At 35.1% G+C, this 21,710-nt stretch overlaps 2 protein-coding genes across 7 annotated transcripts in view; one reads left to right on the top strand and one right to left on the bottom strand.

The window, feature by feature from the left end:
- CENPF (centromere protein F) overlaps positions 1–12,847 on the top strand; it is a 39,976-nt gene extending 27,129 nt beyond the window's left edge. The window contains exons 12-19 of the mRNA XM_085300122.1: positions 704–3,007; positions 3,570–3,722; positions 4,344–4,520; positions 5,273–5,434; positions 7,045–7,207; positions 7,978–8,463; positions 9,869–10,062; positions 12,567–12,847. Coding sequence (XP_085156248.1) covers positions 704–3,007; positions 3,570–3,722; positions 4,344–4,520; positions 5,273–5,434; positions 7,045–7,207; positions 7,978–8,463; positions 9,869–10,062; positions 12,567–12,773 — 3,846 coding nt within the window. The 3' untranslated portion in view covers positions 12,774–12,847. The remainder of the gene's footprint in view (positions 1–703; positions 3,008–3,569; positions 3,723–4,343; positions 4,521–5,272; positions 5,435–7,044; positions 7,208–7,977; positions 8,464–9,868; positions 10,063–12,566) is intronic.
- The window catches only part of LOC146598540 (spermatogenesis-associated protein 7-like), a 93,175-nt gene that overhangs the window by 27,117 nt on the left and 44,348 nt on the right, over positions 1–21,710 (bottom strand). For 3 of the 6 annotated variants that reach the window (XM_085300123.1, XM_085300128.1, XM_085300130.1), the window contains one exon: positions 12,409–15,820. The exons of 2 other annotated variants lie outside the window; for them this stretch is intronic. In XM_085300123.1, the coding sequence (XP_085156249.1) occupies positions 15,698–15,820 (123 nt within the window). In that variant the 3' untranslated portion in view covers positions 12,409–15,697. Of the gene's footprint in view, positions 1–12,408; positions 15,821–21,710 lie in introns of those variants that run through there. One more of the 6 variants, XM_085300129.1, reaches the window with a different exon arrangement.

Below are 21,710 nucleotides of genomic sequence, written 5' to 3'. Positions count from 1 at the left end.
GCTCCTTGCRGAGAAGAAAATCTTTCACGTATATGTGTTGCCCAGGATTCACTTATAGTATCCACACTRAGAACACATAGAACATTTTAAAGAAAGGAAAAAAARTAGTTCTGCATAGTACATAGCTATAGCTTTTTCAGATTAAGTATCCCATACAGATCATTCAGTTCCTGCCTTCAGTCTCAGTTCATTTTTGAAGGCKTTAGATTTCTGAGTCATTCATTTTAATTGTCTCAAATGATGGCATGAGGCAGCACTAAGTGTAAATCCAGCTCTTAGAAACAGTGGTAATTGAAAAATTCTTCAAGAATTTGGGCATGTCTCCCTTGAAGATCCTCTGATGTCTAATAAGAGGTGAGCAACAAACATTTCTCTCATTAGTGATAATAACAGTTTGTCACTTTGTCACAGGGACACTATATTCACAGAATCTGGAGGCATGTAATATCTTTGCACTCAGTCTTTCAGTAAATTTGGTTGAAAATTCTCCATAGTATCTTTAAACTTTTGCTGCAAAGATGCATACATGCATAAATAACTGGAAATACAGGAAAGCAGATTACAAAGTTGAGATGGATACTCTTTTTTTTTTTTTTTTTTTTTTTTTTTTAGAGCTTTACTAATTTGAAAAAAAATCTTTTAAAATTTGTTCTTTTTTTTGTTTGTGATTTACTTGTTATTTACTGATTCTTAACCATTGCAGAACACACAAGAAGAAAACAACAGCTTTTATGAGTTGAGAGTGCCTAATGAAAACACAGCAGAGAAAAAAGACAAACCTGAACTAAACCCCTTTGAGAAAACGGCTATAGGAGTGAAATCTGTGTGTGAAAATGTGACTGAGACCATTGAAGGAAGGTTACTAGAAGACTGTACAGAGAAATTATGTGGAGAACAAGAATGTAGAAATATATCAGAAGAAATTGCTGACTCTTCAGACTGTGTCAGTGTATTGTCATTTTCCAACAGTAGTAGTTTTTTGAGTGCAGGGGATTTTTTTGAAACTCAAATAAGCACTGAAATGCTTCAAGAAGAAACAAAACAGCAGACTGCTGAAAATATGAGTTTGATCTATGAGACAAAGGAAAGCAGTAAAAATGTTGATTTATTAATGAATGTCAAGGAATTAAACTTGCCATTGGACTTTCAGCATACACAGTTAACTTGTAAGAGCTCAGCTTTTGCCGAACTAGAARAAACTGCTGTAGTGCTTAAAAAAATTAATTGTGACGTAAAAGAAAAACTGGAACCAGTTTCTGTGGATAAGCAGCAATTATCTCTTAAAGTAATGTCTTTAGAAAAGGAACTTAACAATGTAAAGTCTGAGCTGGAAATATATAAAGTTAGATTGTCTAATGTAACAGAAGCAGAGACACTGGATGATGTAGAAATGACCAACAAAGACTGGCATAAACGATTTATTGAAGTTGAAAATGAACTGAGGAGGACAAAATCTGAGAAAGTAAATATTGAGAACCATGCCTTCTCCATAGAGAATGATTTTGAAATGCTTCAGACAAAATACCAGCAGTTAGAAAGGGACAGAGAACTTAAACTGAAAACTATCTGTAGCCTTCAAGAGCATCTTGTTGCAGTCACAACTGAGAGAAATCATATTGGTGAAGAACAACAAATTTTGTCTGAAAATGAAAAAGAATTGGATAAAATGCATCAGAAACCACAAGAGCAATTAAAAGAGCTGGAGTCAAATAAAATGAATTCTACTGAATTCATTAGAAGGTTAGAGGATGAAGTGATGACAAAAACAAATCTGTCTGAGATTGTAAAATCTGATATAAATCAGTTATCAAATGAAAAAGATCTTCTGCAAAAGTTGCAAAATTTGGAAAAGGATGTAGAGTCTTTCACCTCAGAAAGAGAAAAGTTCCAAAACCAAGCAGCAGATTTGAACAAGGAAAAAGAGCTGGTTGTAAGAGAATCTGAGATGATACAGAGTAAGTTAAGTGCTTTAGAAATGGAAAATTCCAAGCTCTCCAAATCTTTAGAAGGCTTGTTAATTGAAAAAGGTGAACTTGCTGCTAGATTAAACTCAGCACAGCAAGAAGTACATCAAATGAGACATGGAATCGAGAAACTGAAAGTAAAAATTGAATCTGATGAGAAGAAAAAACGTCACGTTGCTGAAAAGCTGAAAGGAAGTGAAAGAAAAGCTGATTCTCTTCTGGACAAAATTGAGAAGCTTGAAAGAGAATTGCAGATGTCAGAAGAAAATCTAGAAGATGCATTTGTTCAATCAGAGACTGCTAAAGCAGAAGCAGAAACATTAAAAATTGAGATGGAAGAAATGACTGAAAAGGTGAAATGTTTAGAATTAGAAATTGATGTCCTCAGCTCACAAAAAGAGGGTTTGGCTAAAGATTTAAAGGAAAAGCAAGAAAGAATCCTTGAACTAGAGTCTTCGAATTTGGCTACAGTAAAAATATTAGAAGAAAAGGAGGAAGAAAAGATGCTAATCAAGGGTGAGTTTGAAAATGCTGTAATATTGCTGAAATCTGAAATCAAAGACATATATGAAAAATTAGAATTTTCCTGCAAGGAGCAAGCACTTGCTAGAGCAAAAGAAAAAGACTTAATTAATCAGGTAGCTCATCTTGAACAAGAGAGAACAATATTATTACAACAATGCCAGGAAATAAAAAGTGAAAATATCAAATTGGATCATTCAAAGGAAATACTTGTTGAACAGTTTATGGATTGTAAGCAAAAACTGGATGAAAAGATTCAAGAAAATGGTGCTCTTCAAAAGCAAGTGAAAGATACACAGCAGCTCTCTTTGCGGTTGACACATATGGAACGTGAGCAGGAATGTTGGCACCAGGAAAAAAGAGAGCTGCAGAATTTGATCACTGAATTGAAGCTAAAGGTGACATATTTTTCTAATAATGGAACTTTTCAGGATATCCTAAATGCTCTAAAAATATCTTATAAAGACCTTGAGAAGGAACTGGAATCTACACTTTCTGAAAAGTCAACTTTGTATACAAAGGTAATACCATTTCCATTGTTGTAAAGTTCCCTTTTTAGGAATGAGGATAAAATGTCCTCTGGGCTTACCACTTCCTTAATAAATTATATCTTAAAATAACTTTAATCTGAGATCTTTACAATAAGTATCCTATTTTTACAATGCTATTTTCAATGCAATTAGGAGTTTGTTTCAAAGTTACAGAGCTGGAAAGCATTTACAAGCACTACACTTTGTGTAGGATGAATGGAAAGGTAGCTTGAAAGTGGGGATAGAACTTTAAGTGACAGCATATASTACAGGACACCTTCCTTTTTTCCTATAGAAGAAAAGAGGAAAGACAAATTAGTAATGAGTGAAAGAGTTTTAATATTAAGAAGAAACATTAGGGAGCTCAATGTTAAGTGAAATAACAATTGAATACTTGCCATGAGAAAATAGCACTAATCTGTTGTGGCCCTTTGTTAGGCTTAGATCAGTTWTCAGTATAAGATAACGCTGCTTAAAATCTGTATGGTGCATATAAAATTCTATAGAGGTCACAGCTTTTTTAAAAGAATAATTATGGAATATTTGATTGCAGGTAAATGAACTGACTGAAAGTTGTACTGAGTTGGAAGTCAAACTAAGTAACACTGAACAGAAGATTTCTGAATTACAGGAAGAATTTGCCATGGAAAGGAACAAGCTTGCTGAACAAATACAAATTCTTCGAGAACAATCAGAAAACAGCAAAGTTAGTTACTGCATGAGTAATAGATATTTCTGTGTTCAAGGCCAGATTCTCAATTATTGTAAATGTGTTGAGGTCAACAGACCTGTAGTAATGTACAGTATCTGAAGTCCTCACTTCCAAGTTTCAGAAAATTTAATATTCTGTCTGAGATAGAAGGATGATGAGTAAATCCTTTTTTCCTCTTAACTTCTACTGAAATGCTGATTTCTTGAGGAGCAAAGCTTCATCATCTTTAAGATTGTAAGAGAAGTGACTCTTAATCTCTGAAATCACTTTCTGAGGAAGCAAACATACATTCAGAAAGAATACTTAATAAACCAATTCCAAATAAAACTTTGATTTTTAGCAGTATGGTATGATTTAACAGTATTGGCAAACTTACACTGAACAAATGTTTATTATTAGAAGACCCACCTTTGCATTCTGTCCTGCTCTTTTTGTGTTCAACTGTGATTATGTTCTATTTACCTACTGTTAAATAGGTAAATAAGTAAATTTGTCTTGTTGAGCTGTTTTTTTTACAAAGATGTTTCAGATGTAAAATCAAACAGTTTAATAGGTAAACTAATTCTTCACTTATAACATTTTAAATACCAAAGAATGTGCTATTTCTGTCTATAGATACAGCTGCTTCTGACTATATCAGAAAAAAATGAACTCAGTAGGAGTTTGGGGATGGTTCAGAAAGAGTTACAAGAAAAAGAGAGTGAAATGATAAGAGAAATATCAGAATATCAAGACAAACTTCATCAGGCAGAGAAGGATCACCAGGCTGCTCTGTCGGAAGTAAACCGAAAGGTAAATCAGACAGTGGGATGAATGGTGCTGTGTGCCTCGTCCACCTCAATTATTAATGTTTATGTGTTCTACAAAACTTTTGCAGATARAATTGCAAAAGAAAATCTTTGGTATCAATATTTCCAAAATATAAACACTGACTGAGTTCTGAGAAAAATTCATCTTTTTACTATTTGCTATATGAAAAAGGTGTATTTACTTCAGAACTCAGTCAGTGTTAAGTACTTATGGTTTTACTAGGACTCTACACATGAAGAAGGGAGAGCAACAGTATGTTTCAATAAGCAGTTTCCTAGTCAAGGAAAAGGCTAATTAAGTGGAAATTGTGAGGAAAGACAAACCACTAAAGAATATAGATCAAATATGTTTGAAATACATTTGCTTCAGCCATACTGTATAGAAAGAGCCCTGATCTTCTGCAGAAAAGTTGTATATGTCTATGAATATGTACTGGGACCAGAAGGACACAAATAAGCAATTTGCTATAATTGTATCTTAATAATTTTCATTCCTATGAATTTATATTTAAAAGCAAGTTATAATAAAGATAAGGGCTTTCAAATGTTAGAATTCTTAGAGGCAAGATTCTGGAACACAAAATGTATACTTAAGGCAGTTACTCCTCAAAGCATATCAAGCAAATTTACTACGGAATTCCTGTAGGCTGTAATATGATATTAAGTATATCTTCAAAATATAATTCAGTGTCCCTTTTTAATATCACAGTAATTAGGCACATTTTCTTTCTCTAGAATGAAGTCGAAATTCAGGCCTGTCAAGATAAAATGAATTCATTGGAGCACTTTATCAGTTCACAAAAAATGGAAATTGAGCATCTGAAGTCAAATAAAGAGGAATTAAATAATTTTCTTAAAGAAGCTAATCAGACCTTAGGAGAACTCCAAAAAACAGAGGTAAGAAAAATTCATGCAATTATTGCTAATTACATTAGATACAAGGTACAGTGCAGCAAAATAAATGCGAGATTGGGAACCAGTGCTCCAAAGCTTTGGTTTGACTTTGCATTGGCCTTTGTTTCACTAATGAAAATGTAGAGCATGCAGAAAACACTGTTACTATTGATCTACATTAGAAAAAATCTGTTATGCATGCCATGACCAAGATCACCTRTAATTGGTTTATGTGATACTAAGCACAGTAGTCTAGTGTCTATACTGAATATTGCAACTTCATTATAGTGTCGTTAGAATGCACTCAGAGTGACTTTGCAGTGCCTGTATTTTCTTTTTGTAAATTACTTTGAAAATAAAAGATACCATGTTCTGTTTGTAGTATTATTCTTGATACCTTGGTTTTGATTCTTGAGAGTCTATCAATTCCATTTTATATAGAATTCTCATCAAAATTATTTACTAGTGCAATTCTCTATTTGTCTAAAGTATTCTCACTGACAGAATGTGAGCTTTGCATATTGTGAACAATTGATAGCTCAGAACAACTTAGGTGTGCTCTAGTAGCAGAGATGAAGTTTAACTGTCTGTATAACTGAATTTCTGTTTATTAATTTTCTCTACATTTTTCTCATCTACATTTTTTTGTCCTGCTTCTCTTTGTGATTGATTGCTAGCTCCAGTTCTGTGCTCTCACTTTGAGAATAAGTGCCTCTCTAAAAGCACTCTTGAAGAAACATAACAGTTTCAATACACTRTCAGGTAAACTTTGAATTGCAATGCATTCACCTGGCACATCTGAAGTTCTTTATTCTACTGTGGTCTATATTGTGGTATTATATTATTCCCTATAATATTAACAGTCTAATGATGTGTGCCAGGGTGTGTGCCRGGGACAGAACAAAGTACCCACGGAACTGCAGATACACAACAYAGTGCTTCCAGCTGTGCCTGCCATGTGGTATTTGCAGAGGAGTTGGCACCAGACTTGGCGAGTGGGGAGCAGCCCAGAATAGTGGCTGTGGATAGAAAGGAATAATCTGCTGCTGTTCAGAAGTGTATTTTTATGCTGCGATTTAGGGTTCAGAGCAGGCTTGGGTTATCTTGCCTCTGTGATACTAAGATGCATTAGGGACATAAGGACTAGTGAGTCTCAGACTAGGAGAGAATACTTCAGAGTATTGCTTTGAAATTTGTTACATGGAAAGCAGTGCTTGCTTATGCCATGTCAACAAAGTGGTAACAGGTGGAAAAGGGACTGCTATGCCAGGCCTCATAGAGCGCTCTCATGCTAGTTTTGACATCAGTAATCTGAACATTCATAATTTGCTGTCTGTAACTGTAGAGAATAACAGTCTCCCTATTGGTATTTGAATTCTTGTTTTACTCTAAGTTAATCTACATGTTTATACCTTTCTAGTAAGATGACTTTAATGTTTCTGCAGGTAAGGAGCTGCTAAAATGAAGTTGTACAGAAACAAGCAAATAAGTATACCTTACAACTGTGGTCTACTACTAGTGTTGCATAACAATTAAGAGTTCCATTTGACAGTGTAATGCTTAGACAGAAGAATTATGTTTCCAGTGTTATAATTACATCTTTTATTTTGTAGGCTGACAATATTAACAGTATAGTGGAACTAAAGAAAGAAAATGAATTTGCTCATAGTAAAGTGCAGCTGTGGATGAAATCCTGTAAACAAATGGAACAGGAAAAGGAAATGTTGCAAAAACAAATAATGGAACATGATGAGCTATTAAAGAAGAAAAATCTAGGTATGTCAAAGTGTAAGAAAAAATGTAATTGAATTCTTGCTTCAGTTACAGTTTGTCGCTATAACTGAATCTTAATGCTTTCTTAAGAACACATTAATTTGTAAAWTTTTTTCCCTCTAAAGTGTACATTTGTGTATGCAGCTCTAAAACAGAGGAGAAAGATTCTTAACTGATACGAAAAAGTACAACTACAAATGTGTCAATTAGACTTTTTGAGAATCTAATGCAACTTCTTTCTTAAATATCAGAGGCAGCTCKAGGTTATGAATATATATGTATTTATTTTTACTGTTACATTTCTGTGGTTAAAAGTGTCTTCAGGAAGAAGTGGAATTTTTTATAATAACAAAGGATTGTGTACTTTTTCTTTTTTTTTAACATGTTCCCTCAAGATCTATGTGACTCTTACGCTTTGCTATTTCTTTTGTGGSTCATCTCATGAGACAAAATGCACTGTCCAGGAGGTCTGTTAATATATTGTAAAATAYACTTAAGGATACAAAGTTGAGCATTTAGAAGTTAAAAAATGACAGAGAAAATGTTTGCCTGTGCACTGGTCAATGACTCTTTCCAAATTTTGTATGTTTGTTTCCTAGGTAACATACTACTGATTTTGTAATACATTACYATGTTTTAATTTATTTATTATGGTTGCATAGTTAAAGAACATATGTAATTAATTAATAGCTATTTGATCCTTGCATTATAAATTCCTGCATATACATCTTTTTTAAGTAACTTCTATGAGTAATGATAACTTTACTTTAAAGGTGCTGATGAGAATGCCATTACAGAAGAAACTAGATTAAAACTGGAAGAATTACAGGAATCTGTAGAAGTGAAAACAAGGGAGGCAGATGAGAACCTGGAGAAATACTGCTCTCTAATTGTTAAATATTATAAGCTAGAAGAAGCAAATGAGATGTTAAAAACACAAGTCACTTTGTTGAGTGGTCAGCTGAATCAGCTGAAAGAGCCAACAGTTGATGCTGTGAGCACTCCTTTGCTGAATTCAGATAAATCAGTAACAGTTAATGATCAATCAGTCAAGGGGATGAAGTCAGATGAAGATACTACTAAGCTTTCAAGTAAAAGGCAGAGATATGAAGGCACCAGGAAAGCTAATGGAGAGCCAAGATCTCCTATGCCAGAGGCTTTATCAAAAAAGAAAAGRAAGGATGATCTCTATGAAAATTTGCTTGCACAGGAGAACATGGACTATGAGCTGACTGGACTTCCAGAAGTGGTGAAAAAAGGTATTTATAATTTTTTATAAAGGAGAATGTTTTCTGAGCATAGAGATTTTTTTTCTTTTCTTTTTTTTTTCTTTTTTTTTTGTTTGTTTTGATGGATTAGTTTTATTCTGGGTCAATTTTTGACCATGTAAACACTTTTGTGGTGACAAAGATGGGAGCAGGCAGTAGAAGTGAGCACACTCCCATCTTTCCATGGTAGTGTCAGTTTATGCCAATTTAGTGTTTGTGGAATTGTACTACTAGTCTTTTGTGATACACTTACATTGGTTTATTAAGTCTCATTTTGCAAAGATTCAAATGGTATTGGCAGTCAGAAATTTGTAGTTTATTGTGAGGTATGCATTAGACACTAAAGCACATGATATGTAACAGCAACAAGGTTGTTTGCTAAATCAAGACTTGCTCTAGTCATTTAAAAATGTTCTTTGAACTTGTAATTGAAACTTAAAGGAGAACAGCTATGGAGCAGATTTACTCTAAAAAGTTGAAAGATAGGAATACGAAAACACTGTGCTGGGTACTATGCTGTGATGGAGTCACATTTGTTCCTTACCTAGTCGCAGTTTCTTCAATATTATTCYTTGCTTGCCTCAAAAAAGAAGTTGATGGTATATTCACATCTTCATGAAAGTTCAGTTTCATTCTGCTATTAATGAAGTGAAATTATGTAGCCTGRTACTTTTTATAAGGATTCACTGAAGCAAAAAGTAATCGAGAAGGTTGCACAAATCAGGGCTTGAGCAATATACTTTATGTTTAAATGCCCACTACGTGACCCGTTGTAATAAATACAGTTGCAGTTATTCAGGGACCAGATGTGGAGGTACTGAATCTCCTCAACTTTAATAATCATTCCCAGAAGTTGGATTTTTTTAGCTTATGCATTATTCGCATTTCCTTTTCTTATCACCCTTAATTTTTTTCTAGAAATTTATTTATTCTGAAGACTTGTTTGCTAGTTAATGTTTGAGATCTAGGGTGAATATAGAGGTAATAGAATCTAAACCAGTTATTATACTTCTACACAGAGAAAAATATGAAAAATCAAAAATACCATGTCAGAGTTGTGTTCTGATTGAATTCTAGTAAAAAAGTAGAAATGTTTTTAAATGGAAATAGTTCTCMAGATAATTGTATACCTTTAAAGAAAAAAAATCTTTTATTTGAAAAACTTTGGTGTAGAATTAGTCTGTTATCTGTAACTATCTCTGTTTTGAGTATGCATATGAATTTTGAAATCCACAAGATCTGCACAATAATCTTTTTTCATCCATTTTCTTCAATAGAGTAAATTATTTATTTTAATCAGCTATTTTTAATCCCTGTCTTGAAAAAAGAGATTTGCTTATTTGAGAAACAGTGTAATTTACTGAGCTGTTTACAACAGAAGCCRTTTATTTTTCAGGGTTTGCTGATATTCCTGCCGAAAATGTTAGCCCTTATATTTTACGTAGAACAAACCTAAACCTAAGGACAGATCCTCATCTAGCATCTCAAAGTGAGAAATTGTCTTTGYCTACACAAGATGTGAAAAAAAGCAGATCAGATTATCTTGGTGAACTCTCTCATTCAACAGCTGGTGGCAGCAAATCACAAAAGGTGACTTTTAAAAAATTTATCTGTGTATGAAAACCATAAGGAAATGTATTATATGTTTCATCTTGAAAAGTAGGAGGTATCATCATTCTTTAAATTTCTCAGAAATATAGTTAAGATGAGATTATAAATACTAAATAACTAAAAATAGTAGAGGTCTGGGCTACACTAGCAACCTACAAATTGTTCCTGTGRTGTAATCTGTGACTTCAAAGTGTAACCCATTTGGAAATGTAAATGAAATATAGCAATATTTTTAAATCTGTGTAACTGATGTTAAAGACCAAATATTTTTTATATTGAAGTTTTTTAGATTTCAGAAACTGTAAAAAACAAAAAACAAACAAACAAAAAAAAAAAAAACCCTCAAAATCAGATATCAGATTTGAGGCTAAAAGTTTTCTACTAATAATTTTTCTAGGAATTCCAGATTCTAAATGTTTACAGATATTTGAGAGACTGTTGAATATATAAATTGGGAACATTTAGATGGTGAAGGAACTGGTAATTTTAGTGGTTGCCAGATTTTGTGGCTAAAATAAAATAAATATATCAATAAATAAATAATAAATAAAAGAAATACTGTTGAATTAGRCTTTGAAGACTGATCTTTATTAGAAAATATTTTTAAAGGTTGGTTAATGAAGCTTTTGTTAACTTTGCAAGTGTTTTCAGTCAYGTGACACACTGCTGACAGTATATGACATTCTTTCCAAGTTAATGCAAATACTTCCCAGACTATAGAAAACKTCTCAAACTTCAGAGATAAAAATAAATAAACCTTCTGTTGTCTGGTATCGTTTCTAAAGTTGTTACCCACATTGTTTYGAGCTCAGTAGTAAGAATTTGAGAGTGCTTATTATATGTTGATACTTCYTTACATGAGGGTTGCCAGTGGTTGCCAGTTTGCCAGGCTAAACAAAAGTATTCCTTTGGCTGTAAGTGGAGTCTACCACAGAGCCAAAAGAGAAGCCATAGTAACGGAGTACTACTTCTGTTGTTTTGGTTGTTTTTTAATGAAATATTTTGGGTTAGCACATGAAATATGCTCTTCATTGTCAACAAGATCCACATAGTTTCATGGATTTATAGATTTTTGAGGCCAGAGAGCATGATTTAATGACCAGCTGGATCACAGCCCATAATTTTTGAGATCTAGTATTAGGAAATCCATATTTTAGAGTGATASTGAATCCACTACATCCATGCATGTTGTTTCAAGGGTTAATTACCCCAACTTGTAAACACTTGCTGCTTCTTACAGACATTGGAGGTCTGTGTTTATTACTGTTTCATTAAGTGATGCCTATAAATTTTATTTACACTCATTTATATATGTTTTGCTGTATCTTTAGAAACAAATGGAGCATATGGCTTGTAAAGAAACTCGGTAGTGGAAAAAGGAAGCCTTGGCCACAGCAAGTTACTAAGTAATCATCTGCCAGCATGCTACAGGCTTATTGTAGGCTCTCAGTGACCATAATCAAGGTTACAGCAAATTACAAGTAGTTAGTAATAAATTGTTTTTGATACAACTAGGAGAGGGATTTCCCAAATAGTTTTTCTCTTTGCCTAAGCTGGTATTGTATAGGTTACCTTCAGCTATAAACTATATTCACTAAAKGAGAATATAGTAGAAATAAAGGTTTCAGGGCTATTTTTTCCTTCAGCTGTAAATATGCAGGAGTCTTCAGTCCAAGGAATTTGTGCCCTTCTCTTTTGGACATTACTGAATGTGGCAGTTTGTTTTATTTCAAGAAGWTGTACATCTGTGAATCTTTAGAGAACCTATTTGTAGTATTCTTTCATYGTTTGTTGAAACCATCAAAACATGTTTCATGCTTTATATTAAAATAGTATATAGTGTGTGTTATTTTAAAATAAGCCTTGTTTCCTTCTTTTCCCTGACAGCTACTTATATTTACTTCATTTAAGACAGCCAGTTTCAAASTGTTGAAATTTTTTCAAGACGTTTAAAAATGTACCTTCTGTSATTTCCTTATGCAGATTTATTCTTTTGTATGTGATCTGTAGACTTTTAATTGAGTGCTTTGACTGCATATCAGTTAAAAAGTGAAAGCAGTGGTTTCTGTCCAGYTGTCAGCAAAAAAGTGTTTTTTGTTATGTTTTATGTTTGCAAAGCATGTACAGGGCATTTCATTATGAAATAGCAAAATTAAATGCAAATCTCAATATGCAATACCTAATATGTTAGTAAGCAGACTAAGAGAACTGTCTGTTACTGGTTTAGCTTTTTCCTGCGCTTGTCAACTGTGTGGCACATATTTGATCTTATTCTGTGTCCAAATAAACCACTGATTTAAAATCTCACTATATTATGTAATCAAATAATAAACATCTTCAAAATACTTTATTTTTAATTCGTAGGTATATATTTTTGCATATTCACAACAGTAAGTCTTTTGCAGAGAGTCTTTTGACCTACTGCAGAAAGCTAGCAAGGTTTTCCATTACCAAGTAACCAACAGGATGTGTTTGTGTTACAGGTAAACAATGAGCAGCAGTCCCAAGGAGGAACAGTTTTTCCACTAATGAAGTCTACTTCAAGATCACCACTTTGCACATATAAGCAATCCACAAAAAATGTTTCTGATAATATTAGTGAAAGTCATACAGTGCCCAAAGCCAAAAATTCCCTAAATGCACAAACACTACCTGAGCAACATGAACAAGAAAACTGTAAGGTGCAGTAAATTTKTGTGGATTTAATCTCAACACAAAATAACTGAAGTTCAAAAACTGGTTTCTCAAATAAATATCAAAACAATATAGTGGGCACCRTTTTTTCTTATCAAATGATTAACAATATATTAGTTCTGCATATCTTCTTAAATATTTACTGAACACTAAAACTTGTGGAATGATAATTAAGGAACATATAGGTAATATAATTAATATTCTGTAGAATTTTCTGTAAATAATTCTTTTAAATGTGTTGAAAAAACTAACCGGGAGAAAAAGTAAACTATACATTGCATTGTTGCCATCCCTTCACAGACTACATTCCATTTCCAAAATAAATGATTCTGAATTTGCTTTACAAAAGGGGATCTACAGATGGAAAATGAAATTCACCTGACTATCTGTAAAAATATTAGGCAAACAGTATTGGATGATAGAAAAACAAGGCACCATCTTTATCTGTAATTGTAAAAATAAATATATAACCAGATATAAATTGCATTCAGTGTACAAGTATAGTGCACTCTGTCTTGGTGTCCTTTTTTTCCAGATGGAATAACATTGTACAAAGAGAGAGGAGACCTGATCCACACAAATCCAAAGATGACCAACTAAGCATCTGTCAGTCCATCTCTTGGTACTTGCTGGCATACACTCGCTTTGGGCATAGTTTAAGGTCTTGCAACTTTAATCTTTACCTCATCAAAATGGCCCTTGGTGAGTTAGTAATCCTCAGCAAGCTGGGGCTGGCAACCAGGGTGCCTGTCTGGAAAGTACACCATAACAACAAGCAGTGCTAGTTATACCTGTAATGGCTCTCTGCTGATTCTCTGCGGAAAGTCATCTCCTTCACCCTGACAATTCTTGGCCTCAAACTTGTCACTTCATATGAAATTCATGGCAGAAAACTAAYTTAAAACTGAGATAACAAGAGTGAATATGTTAGGGAAAAAAGGGTCAGGTGTCAAGAAGATTCTAGGTATGAAGCCTTGAGTTAGTCCCTTTTCATCCAAGAAAAATCCTATTTCAGATCCCAAAAGAAAGTAGAGGTAGCAGTGACTCACCTGGAAATGGCATCTAAAATTATGGTATCACCAATATAAATAAATAACTGTCTAATTCATGATTSTGCACTTGAATTTAGGATGATTCATTACAGATAAGCTCACCATGACAAGCTGGTGCGTGTTCATTTTAAAGATCTAACTACGCTTGCTCAGTGGCCCAGAGATACTCTATGGGAGAGAAAAGGGTAACATCAACTAAATTAGCTGTTAATTCAACTGAACAGAAGCTACTTTTCCAATAAYTCACATGGATTATGCTTGCCTATTCCCCCCAGTTATTAGAAAAATCAAGCTCCTGTACATGAGCAGTAGTGCCGTAAGACTTCAAGTTGCACTACAGAGAGAGACATTTTCATGTTACTTTTGTATTAGGTCTACTTTCCCCTTTCAACATAAGTTGATAGCATCTTTTACTCCTCAAAAGAGATTTCTTAGCTTAAGTGAAAGAAAATGATTTTATTCTAAGTTAAGCTTTTAAGGTACAACAAATATTTCCCTAATGATACAAAGATAATATAGATAAAATTCAATCAGTTTTACACTCTGGTGGTTTTCTCTATTAACATATATATGCGCCTTGCTTACAGCCTATTCCATTTGAACACAGATTATGAGAACAGCAAATTAATCTACTCATCAGTCAGATCTTTAAAGACATTCAGCTTTTGCCCTAAATGAATCATGCTAAACAGAATAACACAAACTAAAGTATTTCGTATAGTTAAAATGAACAAAAACTTTGTATACAGGCTATGCTTCAGGACTGCATGCGTCTATGGTTGGGATCAGGTCAATAGATCTTGTGACTTTTTCTAAAGCTTCTCTAGTTGTTTGTTCACTAAAGTATTAGGTAATTAAAGCAATTCTTATGGCACTATGCCTGGAGACTCTTCCAGGAAAACTGAAGATCTGTCTTAAATAATGCATCTTGAATGCCCTGTCTTCTGCCAGTATACCAAGAAATCTGTTCATAAAAGTTAAATATTTCCAATAGCATTTTGTGTCTACAAATTATTTKGGGATCATATGTAAAAGTGTATCAWTTTTTAAAAAATAATTTTGAAGCAACTCTTTTGATAGAAATATGAATGTGAAAGCATAGCGGTAACAGACAATAGAAATAATACAGGAGTGTTTTATTTATCCCCAAATTTGCACAGAATCACAGAATGAGGTTCGAAAGGACCTCTGGACATCATCTAGTCCAACACCTCTGGACTATTTTGTAAGTGTTTAGATTTTGATAAGTGAAGTGGATAAATCTTGAAAGATCAAAATACCTATTGTTTTCAGTTACTTGTATGTACTGTAGTACTATCTAATCTTAGTTTTTGGCATACTAGTTAATAAAGATATTTAAGAAATCATAAATTACTTAGGTTAATACCTAAATGACTTGAAAATGGGACTTAGTATTCTCAATCCTGTTTTAAATCAGTGAGACTTCGGGTCACAATTCATTTAGGTTTCTGAAAATTGTATGAAAAACTTAATTTGCAACCTATCTGTAAATCAAGTGTGTAGAAGGATAACATAAAAATGTCTAATCAGAATTCATAGTAAGAAGATTACATAGAAAGCATTTTGTCAGTGTCAGCTATCAGTAACAAATGAGAAGATACCTGCATCTGGCTTTTTATTTTAATTTGTGAAAGTCCCTGTGTAAATGCCATTTTTGGTGTTCTGATACTGTTCTTAGCGTGTTAACCTGATTGTTGTCATAGTAATACTATGTTTTATCACAGGAAGATGCATTTCCTCCTCATTTGCATGTTTGCCCAAGTTTTACGTTGTAATTGGTGTTTGTATAATCTAGTTTGCTGTCCTCACTAATTTTGAATGCTCTCTGAAATGCCAAAAATTGTAGGCTAAAAGCACRTGGCAGCAATGCTGGCATCATTTTGTCTGCTGTTACAGCTGATGGGAAGGTCTGGCTGCTTTGTGATGTTCAGCTCTTTCTTCAGGCTTTGAACTATCCTTCTCATTTTTACCTAGTAATAACAGAAAAACATAAAATAAGATTTGTTTGGCTCCAGTCTTCTGGGTTTATTATTAAGAGCAAATGTTTAAATGTTCTCTCATATTTCAGAATTTAAAATGTTCCCTGGTCAGATCCTGCCTAGACTTCGGGAGCTTACTCCACTGCTGAGACAATTAGGAATTCCCCAGCACAGGAGCAGCATGGCAGTGGCAGGCCTGAGTCAGCCCTGCACCTCCCATGATGTAGCCACAATCTAATCAATTTTGGCAGAGCTTATACAAACTTTTTTTTTCAAAATAGCCCTCCGTAGGACTAAATGCCATTTTCTGAGCATCAGTTTGTGCTCCTTCCTGAGGAGTCAGCATTCAGGGAGTGCCCCGCATTGCGCTGCCATTGCACTGCTGGGCACAGCACTGCCATCCTCARTGCTCGTGGCTCCCAGCAAGCTCACTCCGAGGAGCTTGCCAGTCCAGAAACGACTAGTCAGAGGGAAGGATGGAGCTGAAAGAAGAAACACATTCTTGCTATTCTGCTTAATATACTGATGCGCACTACAATTGATGTTAATTACTATATTTTACATAGAAGAATAAAAATACCAGGTGGAGCTGTTGCAAATCCAAATCTGTCTAGTCTCAGACATGCATATAATCTTATACTACCCTAAAATCTAGATGGTGATGCTAGAGAGAAGTGCAACATCTAATCTAATGAGGATTTTTTGTACTGTATCTTGCAAATGGGCTCTTTAAGACATGCAAACAAAACTGAACAACGTAAACACTCCATACAACAGGGAAAGTAGTATCACTCCATAGTCCAGATGCCACCTCTTTTTGGAAGGAACACTTCAAATTTATCCCAGAACTGGTTTTAGCTGCCTGATCCTTGCTTCTGCTGTGCGGGAATTCAGCTGTCTAATCATCAAAATGGCTACACTTTCCTCTGCTTTTAACACCTTGTGCTAAATAGCCACAAATTACATTATGACTATCAATAGTTTTCTGCAAAAAAAGAGTAGTTCAAAGCAGCTGTCTAAACTTTCAAAAGATGTTGACAAATGAATACTTGGACTACTATGAAAGTGGATTCCAATAGCAATATTTTAATATTTTTAAATCTTTGTAAAATCTAAGCAATGCTGTGGATTTGCATGAAATATGGACTATTAAATCTGTAATTCCAGTGGTAGGAGATATGTATATCTTCTCTGTATATATGTATGTTTGTGCGTATTCTCGCATATATGTACACCCAAGTGCTTATTTCAGTGTATATAGTTCAGAAACTATTACAGAACTTGTAAAAACAGGATATGGCTGTAAAATAGCTAAACTTGTTCAGTTTTTTGCATTGGTTTGTTTGTCTTCCTGGAAGCTTTCTTTACAACAGAAAAATCATGATCAGCTATTCAAATACTTAGGCAAATGCACTGATGACTGATGGGTGCACAGAAAAATCAGCTTTCAGTATTTTGCTTTTCTATCACCATGCTTCATAAATTAAGTAGATGAAAGCTTACTGAGAATCTGTTCCCGGTATTGGGTTGTGTTTTGGAGTTCCCTTATTAGAAACTCTGCCAAGTACCACTTGAATTGTGAGGAAAGATCCCCATCAGATTACTGCTTTCTTTTAGGGGCAAAATGGGGCAGTGTGAAACTGTTAATTGTGGCTGGGGACTACTTTGATTTTTCACATACAGAAAGATAGATGTTCYATATTTTTTTGACTCCCTGTGGAAAAATAATTCAGTTTTCAGTTTTACTGTTGGTTTTTAAAGATATATGTGGCTTTAGTTGTTGCCTAGCATTGAATGACTTGAAGATATTAGTACTCTTAAAAAGCATATTTTGGATCCGTTTTAATTAACTTAGATTCAAGTCATGGAGGCTAAAGGCGGTAATGAGGAAGACTGATACTCCATCCTTTTGGATTTTTTTCTTGCCAATTTCTTGTGAGCAATTACAGCAGGAAATAATCTGTTTTGTGACTCCCAGCTCCTCATAGCTCCTTCTTGCTTAACTCCGTGTTTAACTTTGTTACCTGCTCTTTCACTGCTTGTCAAGTTAAGTGTTGACTGTCTGGTTACTGGTATTGTCTTCAGATCAACAAATCTAYTGAGTTAGGCTGTTACAGCTGGAAGGACTAGCTGGTATCAAAGCATTTAAAAGTAACTCTCCCATTAACTGCACATCCCCTCCATAGCCTTTTTTGTATGAATAGGAAGGGCTCAGGTGTCTCAATCTCCACTGCTGGCTTCACTGGAAAATGTGAACAGTACAAATGTTGGGAGTATCAGCAAGCAAGAAAGAAAGTATGCCACAGCCTGGAAGGCAGGAACTGGCATGCTAAGGCAACCTACCACCCCAAAGCTTAGCTCCTTGCTTTCAAGAATGTATAGTACCAGATTCCTCAAAGAAAAGCACAATAAACTTAAGCAGTTGTAGACTATCCACAAGGAAGTTGTCTTCCTGTCCTAGTGAATGTTCAAAAATGCAAAACACTGGAGTTCTAAGATACTTAGTTTTTACAACTTTGGCTTGCTATAACTATATATTATCCACACAAATTCAAAAGTTCTTTCTCCATTCTTCTAACCGTCAGAATCACAGATTCATCATGGGAAAAAAAAAAAGGGAGTTGTTTCCTTCACTTCGATGCAGATGCCTGATTTTGCCTACAGAGTATTTATAAAACAACAGAAATGTTGCAAGTTGGGGTGGAGGCACAGTGCTAGAATTGTCTGGGCACCTGACAAAGCAGCATGCTGCCTATGTTGTAAGGATCATTTTAAGTTGCTAAAATTACATGAAAAGATGCTGGTGAATCACCTACCCTGAGCAGACTATAGCCACAGCTTCTAAAATGTAAACAAGTTCATGGGTAGAGCTGACACTATATTTGGCTACAGCTCAAAACTCGAAGGCAGTAAAATGGAAGTCTTGCCCTTGCTCTAATATTGACACTTTGGAGAAAACACATGGTCAGCCTAATCTGTAGCAAAACTGACACTGGAACAGACCCGTTCCATGTAACTTGGTACAGGGTTGTAAGATGCACTGATGAGCTGTAACAAAGGATGCTGTGAATGAAGATTTCTTCCCTGTTTGTTTTTTACCCCACATCTCTTCACCAGCAGAGGAAAAGATTTGATTAAATTCAGTTTAAAGGCCAATTCTCCCAATTTCAGTGACTACAGCTGCTATTTCTGTATTGCTGCCTAGGGTACTTTCTAAAAATGTCGATGTGAAAGTAAGGAACTGCTGGCTTGCTGTAGCGAGGCAGGAGGACTCCAAAAATTCTTGCTGTCCTCTGGTACACAGGAGATGTTTCTATAAAGCCAGTAATACGGCAATGCTTGTTCTTCCTCTTGCCTCTCAATTAGCCAGTGCTGCACATATTGTTCCCTGTCAAATATCTTATTTTATCAGATGCCAGAGAGCAGTGTTGTTCTCTTTTCAAATTGTTGGTTTGATTTCTGGTAGTATTTGATTGCTTTAAAATGTGCTTTCTACATCCATTTTCCTCAATACTTAATTAACTGCAGAAAAATAGACTGAAATGAGGTTTCAGTTAAGTGAGTGTTTCACTTTTGTCCCTGCTATCTTATTCATTTATTTCCTTTAGCTCACGAAAAGARTCTCAGAGATTTCATCTTTCATTTGCAAGAAATTTTGCAGTCCTGATTCTCTCTTTAGAGCMAAGTCCCCAACAAACTGCAGCCAGTGCTGCAGTGAAGCAGAAAGGCAAGACTGATGAAGAGGTGGTGAAAAACAACCCAGTATCAAACTAAAACTGTGGYGAGCGTAAGCAAGCAAAATGCAGCTGGTCATGTGAGAAGACTGTTCAATGGACCACGGCAAAAAGCCACATGCCTGAAATACAGAGGCTGCAGTAACCCAGCACGAGACTTCAGTTAGTCAGGAGTCACAACGTATTACGGCAATAATATTCTTGTAACTGCAGCAAAGCGGCTGGTGTTACCATTGCAGTTTTAATCTACACTGCATATGACCACAGAAGCAAGCACTGCCCTGCAGGCTTGCAAATGTGACACTTCTAGCAGTGCTTGARCAGCACTGGGGTACTCTTGTATATGGACAAGAATGTCTTTAGGCATCTATAATGCAAGTAACTGCTTGAAACCTACTTACTCACCCCTTTCTCCCCCTGCCCCCTATGTGAGCTGATCTGTGGTAAGGGCCCATGGGAAGGTAAGAGCTTGCGTTCAGGAAGCTGTTGAGGAGCAGTAGCTCCAGGAACCGCATTGTTGCATGAAGTAGCAGCCTGCAGCTCATGTCCAACAATCCATGCTAGTCCCAGTAAAGCTGGGGAAATGGGTGCTCTCCTGTTTCAGGAAGGTGAACAGTGAGTTAGAAATGGAAATTAAAAGGAGCTCATGAGATGGGCTGAGCAGAGGGGACAGGCAAATTTTACTCTCCCATCTTTTTTTCAAGAGTAATGTGGAACAKCATTGCTATTAAATCACAGCTTAGGACTCCATATAATCCAAGGTTATTTCTGGCAATTGCACAAGTTCTTCAGAGGCAGGACATAGGCTTGAAATTCTAAAATTCACTGGGGGAAAAAAAAGAGGGGGGGGGTTCACAGGTTTTCCTATGACCCATGTGCTTATCTATATCAGCCTTACAAAGAAGCAATAGGGTTGAGTTAAATACATCTGTGATCCAGTATAATGGTAATAGAAGAAGAAGGGAAAACAGATCAAGCGATGAAATATGTGATCCACAGTTTGGATTCCAGCCAGCTAGGTGAAATTTTTGACTGCTAACTGTCTTGAAAAATAAGACTAAATTCTGAATGGCACATCATTTCAGAACGGTCTGAGAGGCCATGTCCAATGAGGTTTGCCTTGCTAAAGAACGAAAATACTATTACTATTACAGTAAGAATGAGTTAAGAGGAAAATGGATCATGGGTTAATTGATTAGGATTACTAGAGCTGCCCCAAAGAATTTTCCTTTAATAAGAGATAATATCTATGATTACCCTATAATGTCTCTTTTTGGTCTGTGCAAATAGAGCTCTGGGTATTTGTGACAAAAAACGGAGTCCAGAAAATGTCATGTAGAAGGGGGGGGGAAAATGGGGGGATTAGAAGCTGTTCAGCAGATCCCAAGGAATTTACTGGGAACATTTTAAGATTCAAGTACAAATTGAAAGTCATTGTGGTGGGCATTGAATCTTAAGCACTTTAACAGAAAACTAATTCTTCGTGTTGGAATATATTAAGGATGATGTATCCACTCTCCATGTGCTTCAAAAGTAACTCACACTTCCAGCTTAGCATGTTGGCTTAAGAAAGTATGGAGCGATCCAAAGTCCAGTGAAAGAGATCTAATCGATCTCTCTGCACACATGCTTTTTCAAACAGAAAGATGGCATTTGCAGTCTTTAATGTCAAGAGATTTGTTTTCCTTTTGAGAGGTTTATGGATTTGGTAGGCATTAAGAACAGTGAAAAGAGTAACTTTTGAAGCTATTCTTGTCATGTTTTTTGAATTAATCTGAAAGTTATTAAAACCTATCCTGCAAACTGCTCTTTGTAGATATTAAAAGATAATTTTGTATCTTACATATTTTATTTTGTTGAGCTGATTGCTAAAGGGCAAAATCCAGTAAGGTGTCGAAGGCTATGGAAGACTCAAGACTGTGAGAGCTTGGGCCCGGATCCTGCTTGGTGCAGATCTCACCAGTGCTGTTTCAGACTGATTTGATCCTGTGTTTTAACTATGTAAATGTGACTTGGGCCTCTCTTTTCCCCTCCAGATCTAATTTTGAAGCTTGATGATGTCATCATCAACATATAACTAAAGTATGACCCAGAGAACAGGTTATGTTTAGTTTTAGAGGCTAATCAAAGCTGTTAGACACTCCGGC

The sequence above is a fragment of the Rhea americana genome, unplaced genomic scaffold, assembly GCF_003343005.1.
Source record: "Rhea americana isolate MKP2758 unplaced genomic scaffold, rheAme1 scaffold_160, whole genome shotgun sequence".
In the NCBI taxonomy this organism is placed as follows: domain Eukaryota; kingdom Metazoa; phylum Chordata; class Aves; order Rheiformes; family Rheidae; genus Rhea; species Rhea americana.
The sequence above is the reverse complement of the archived record's forward strand: the minus strand, read 5'-3'. Positions and strand labels throughout refer to the sequence as shown.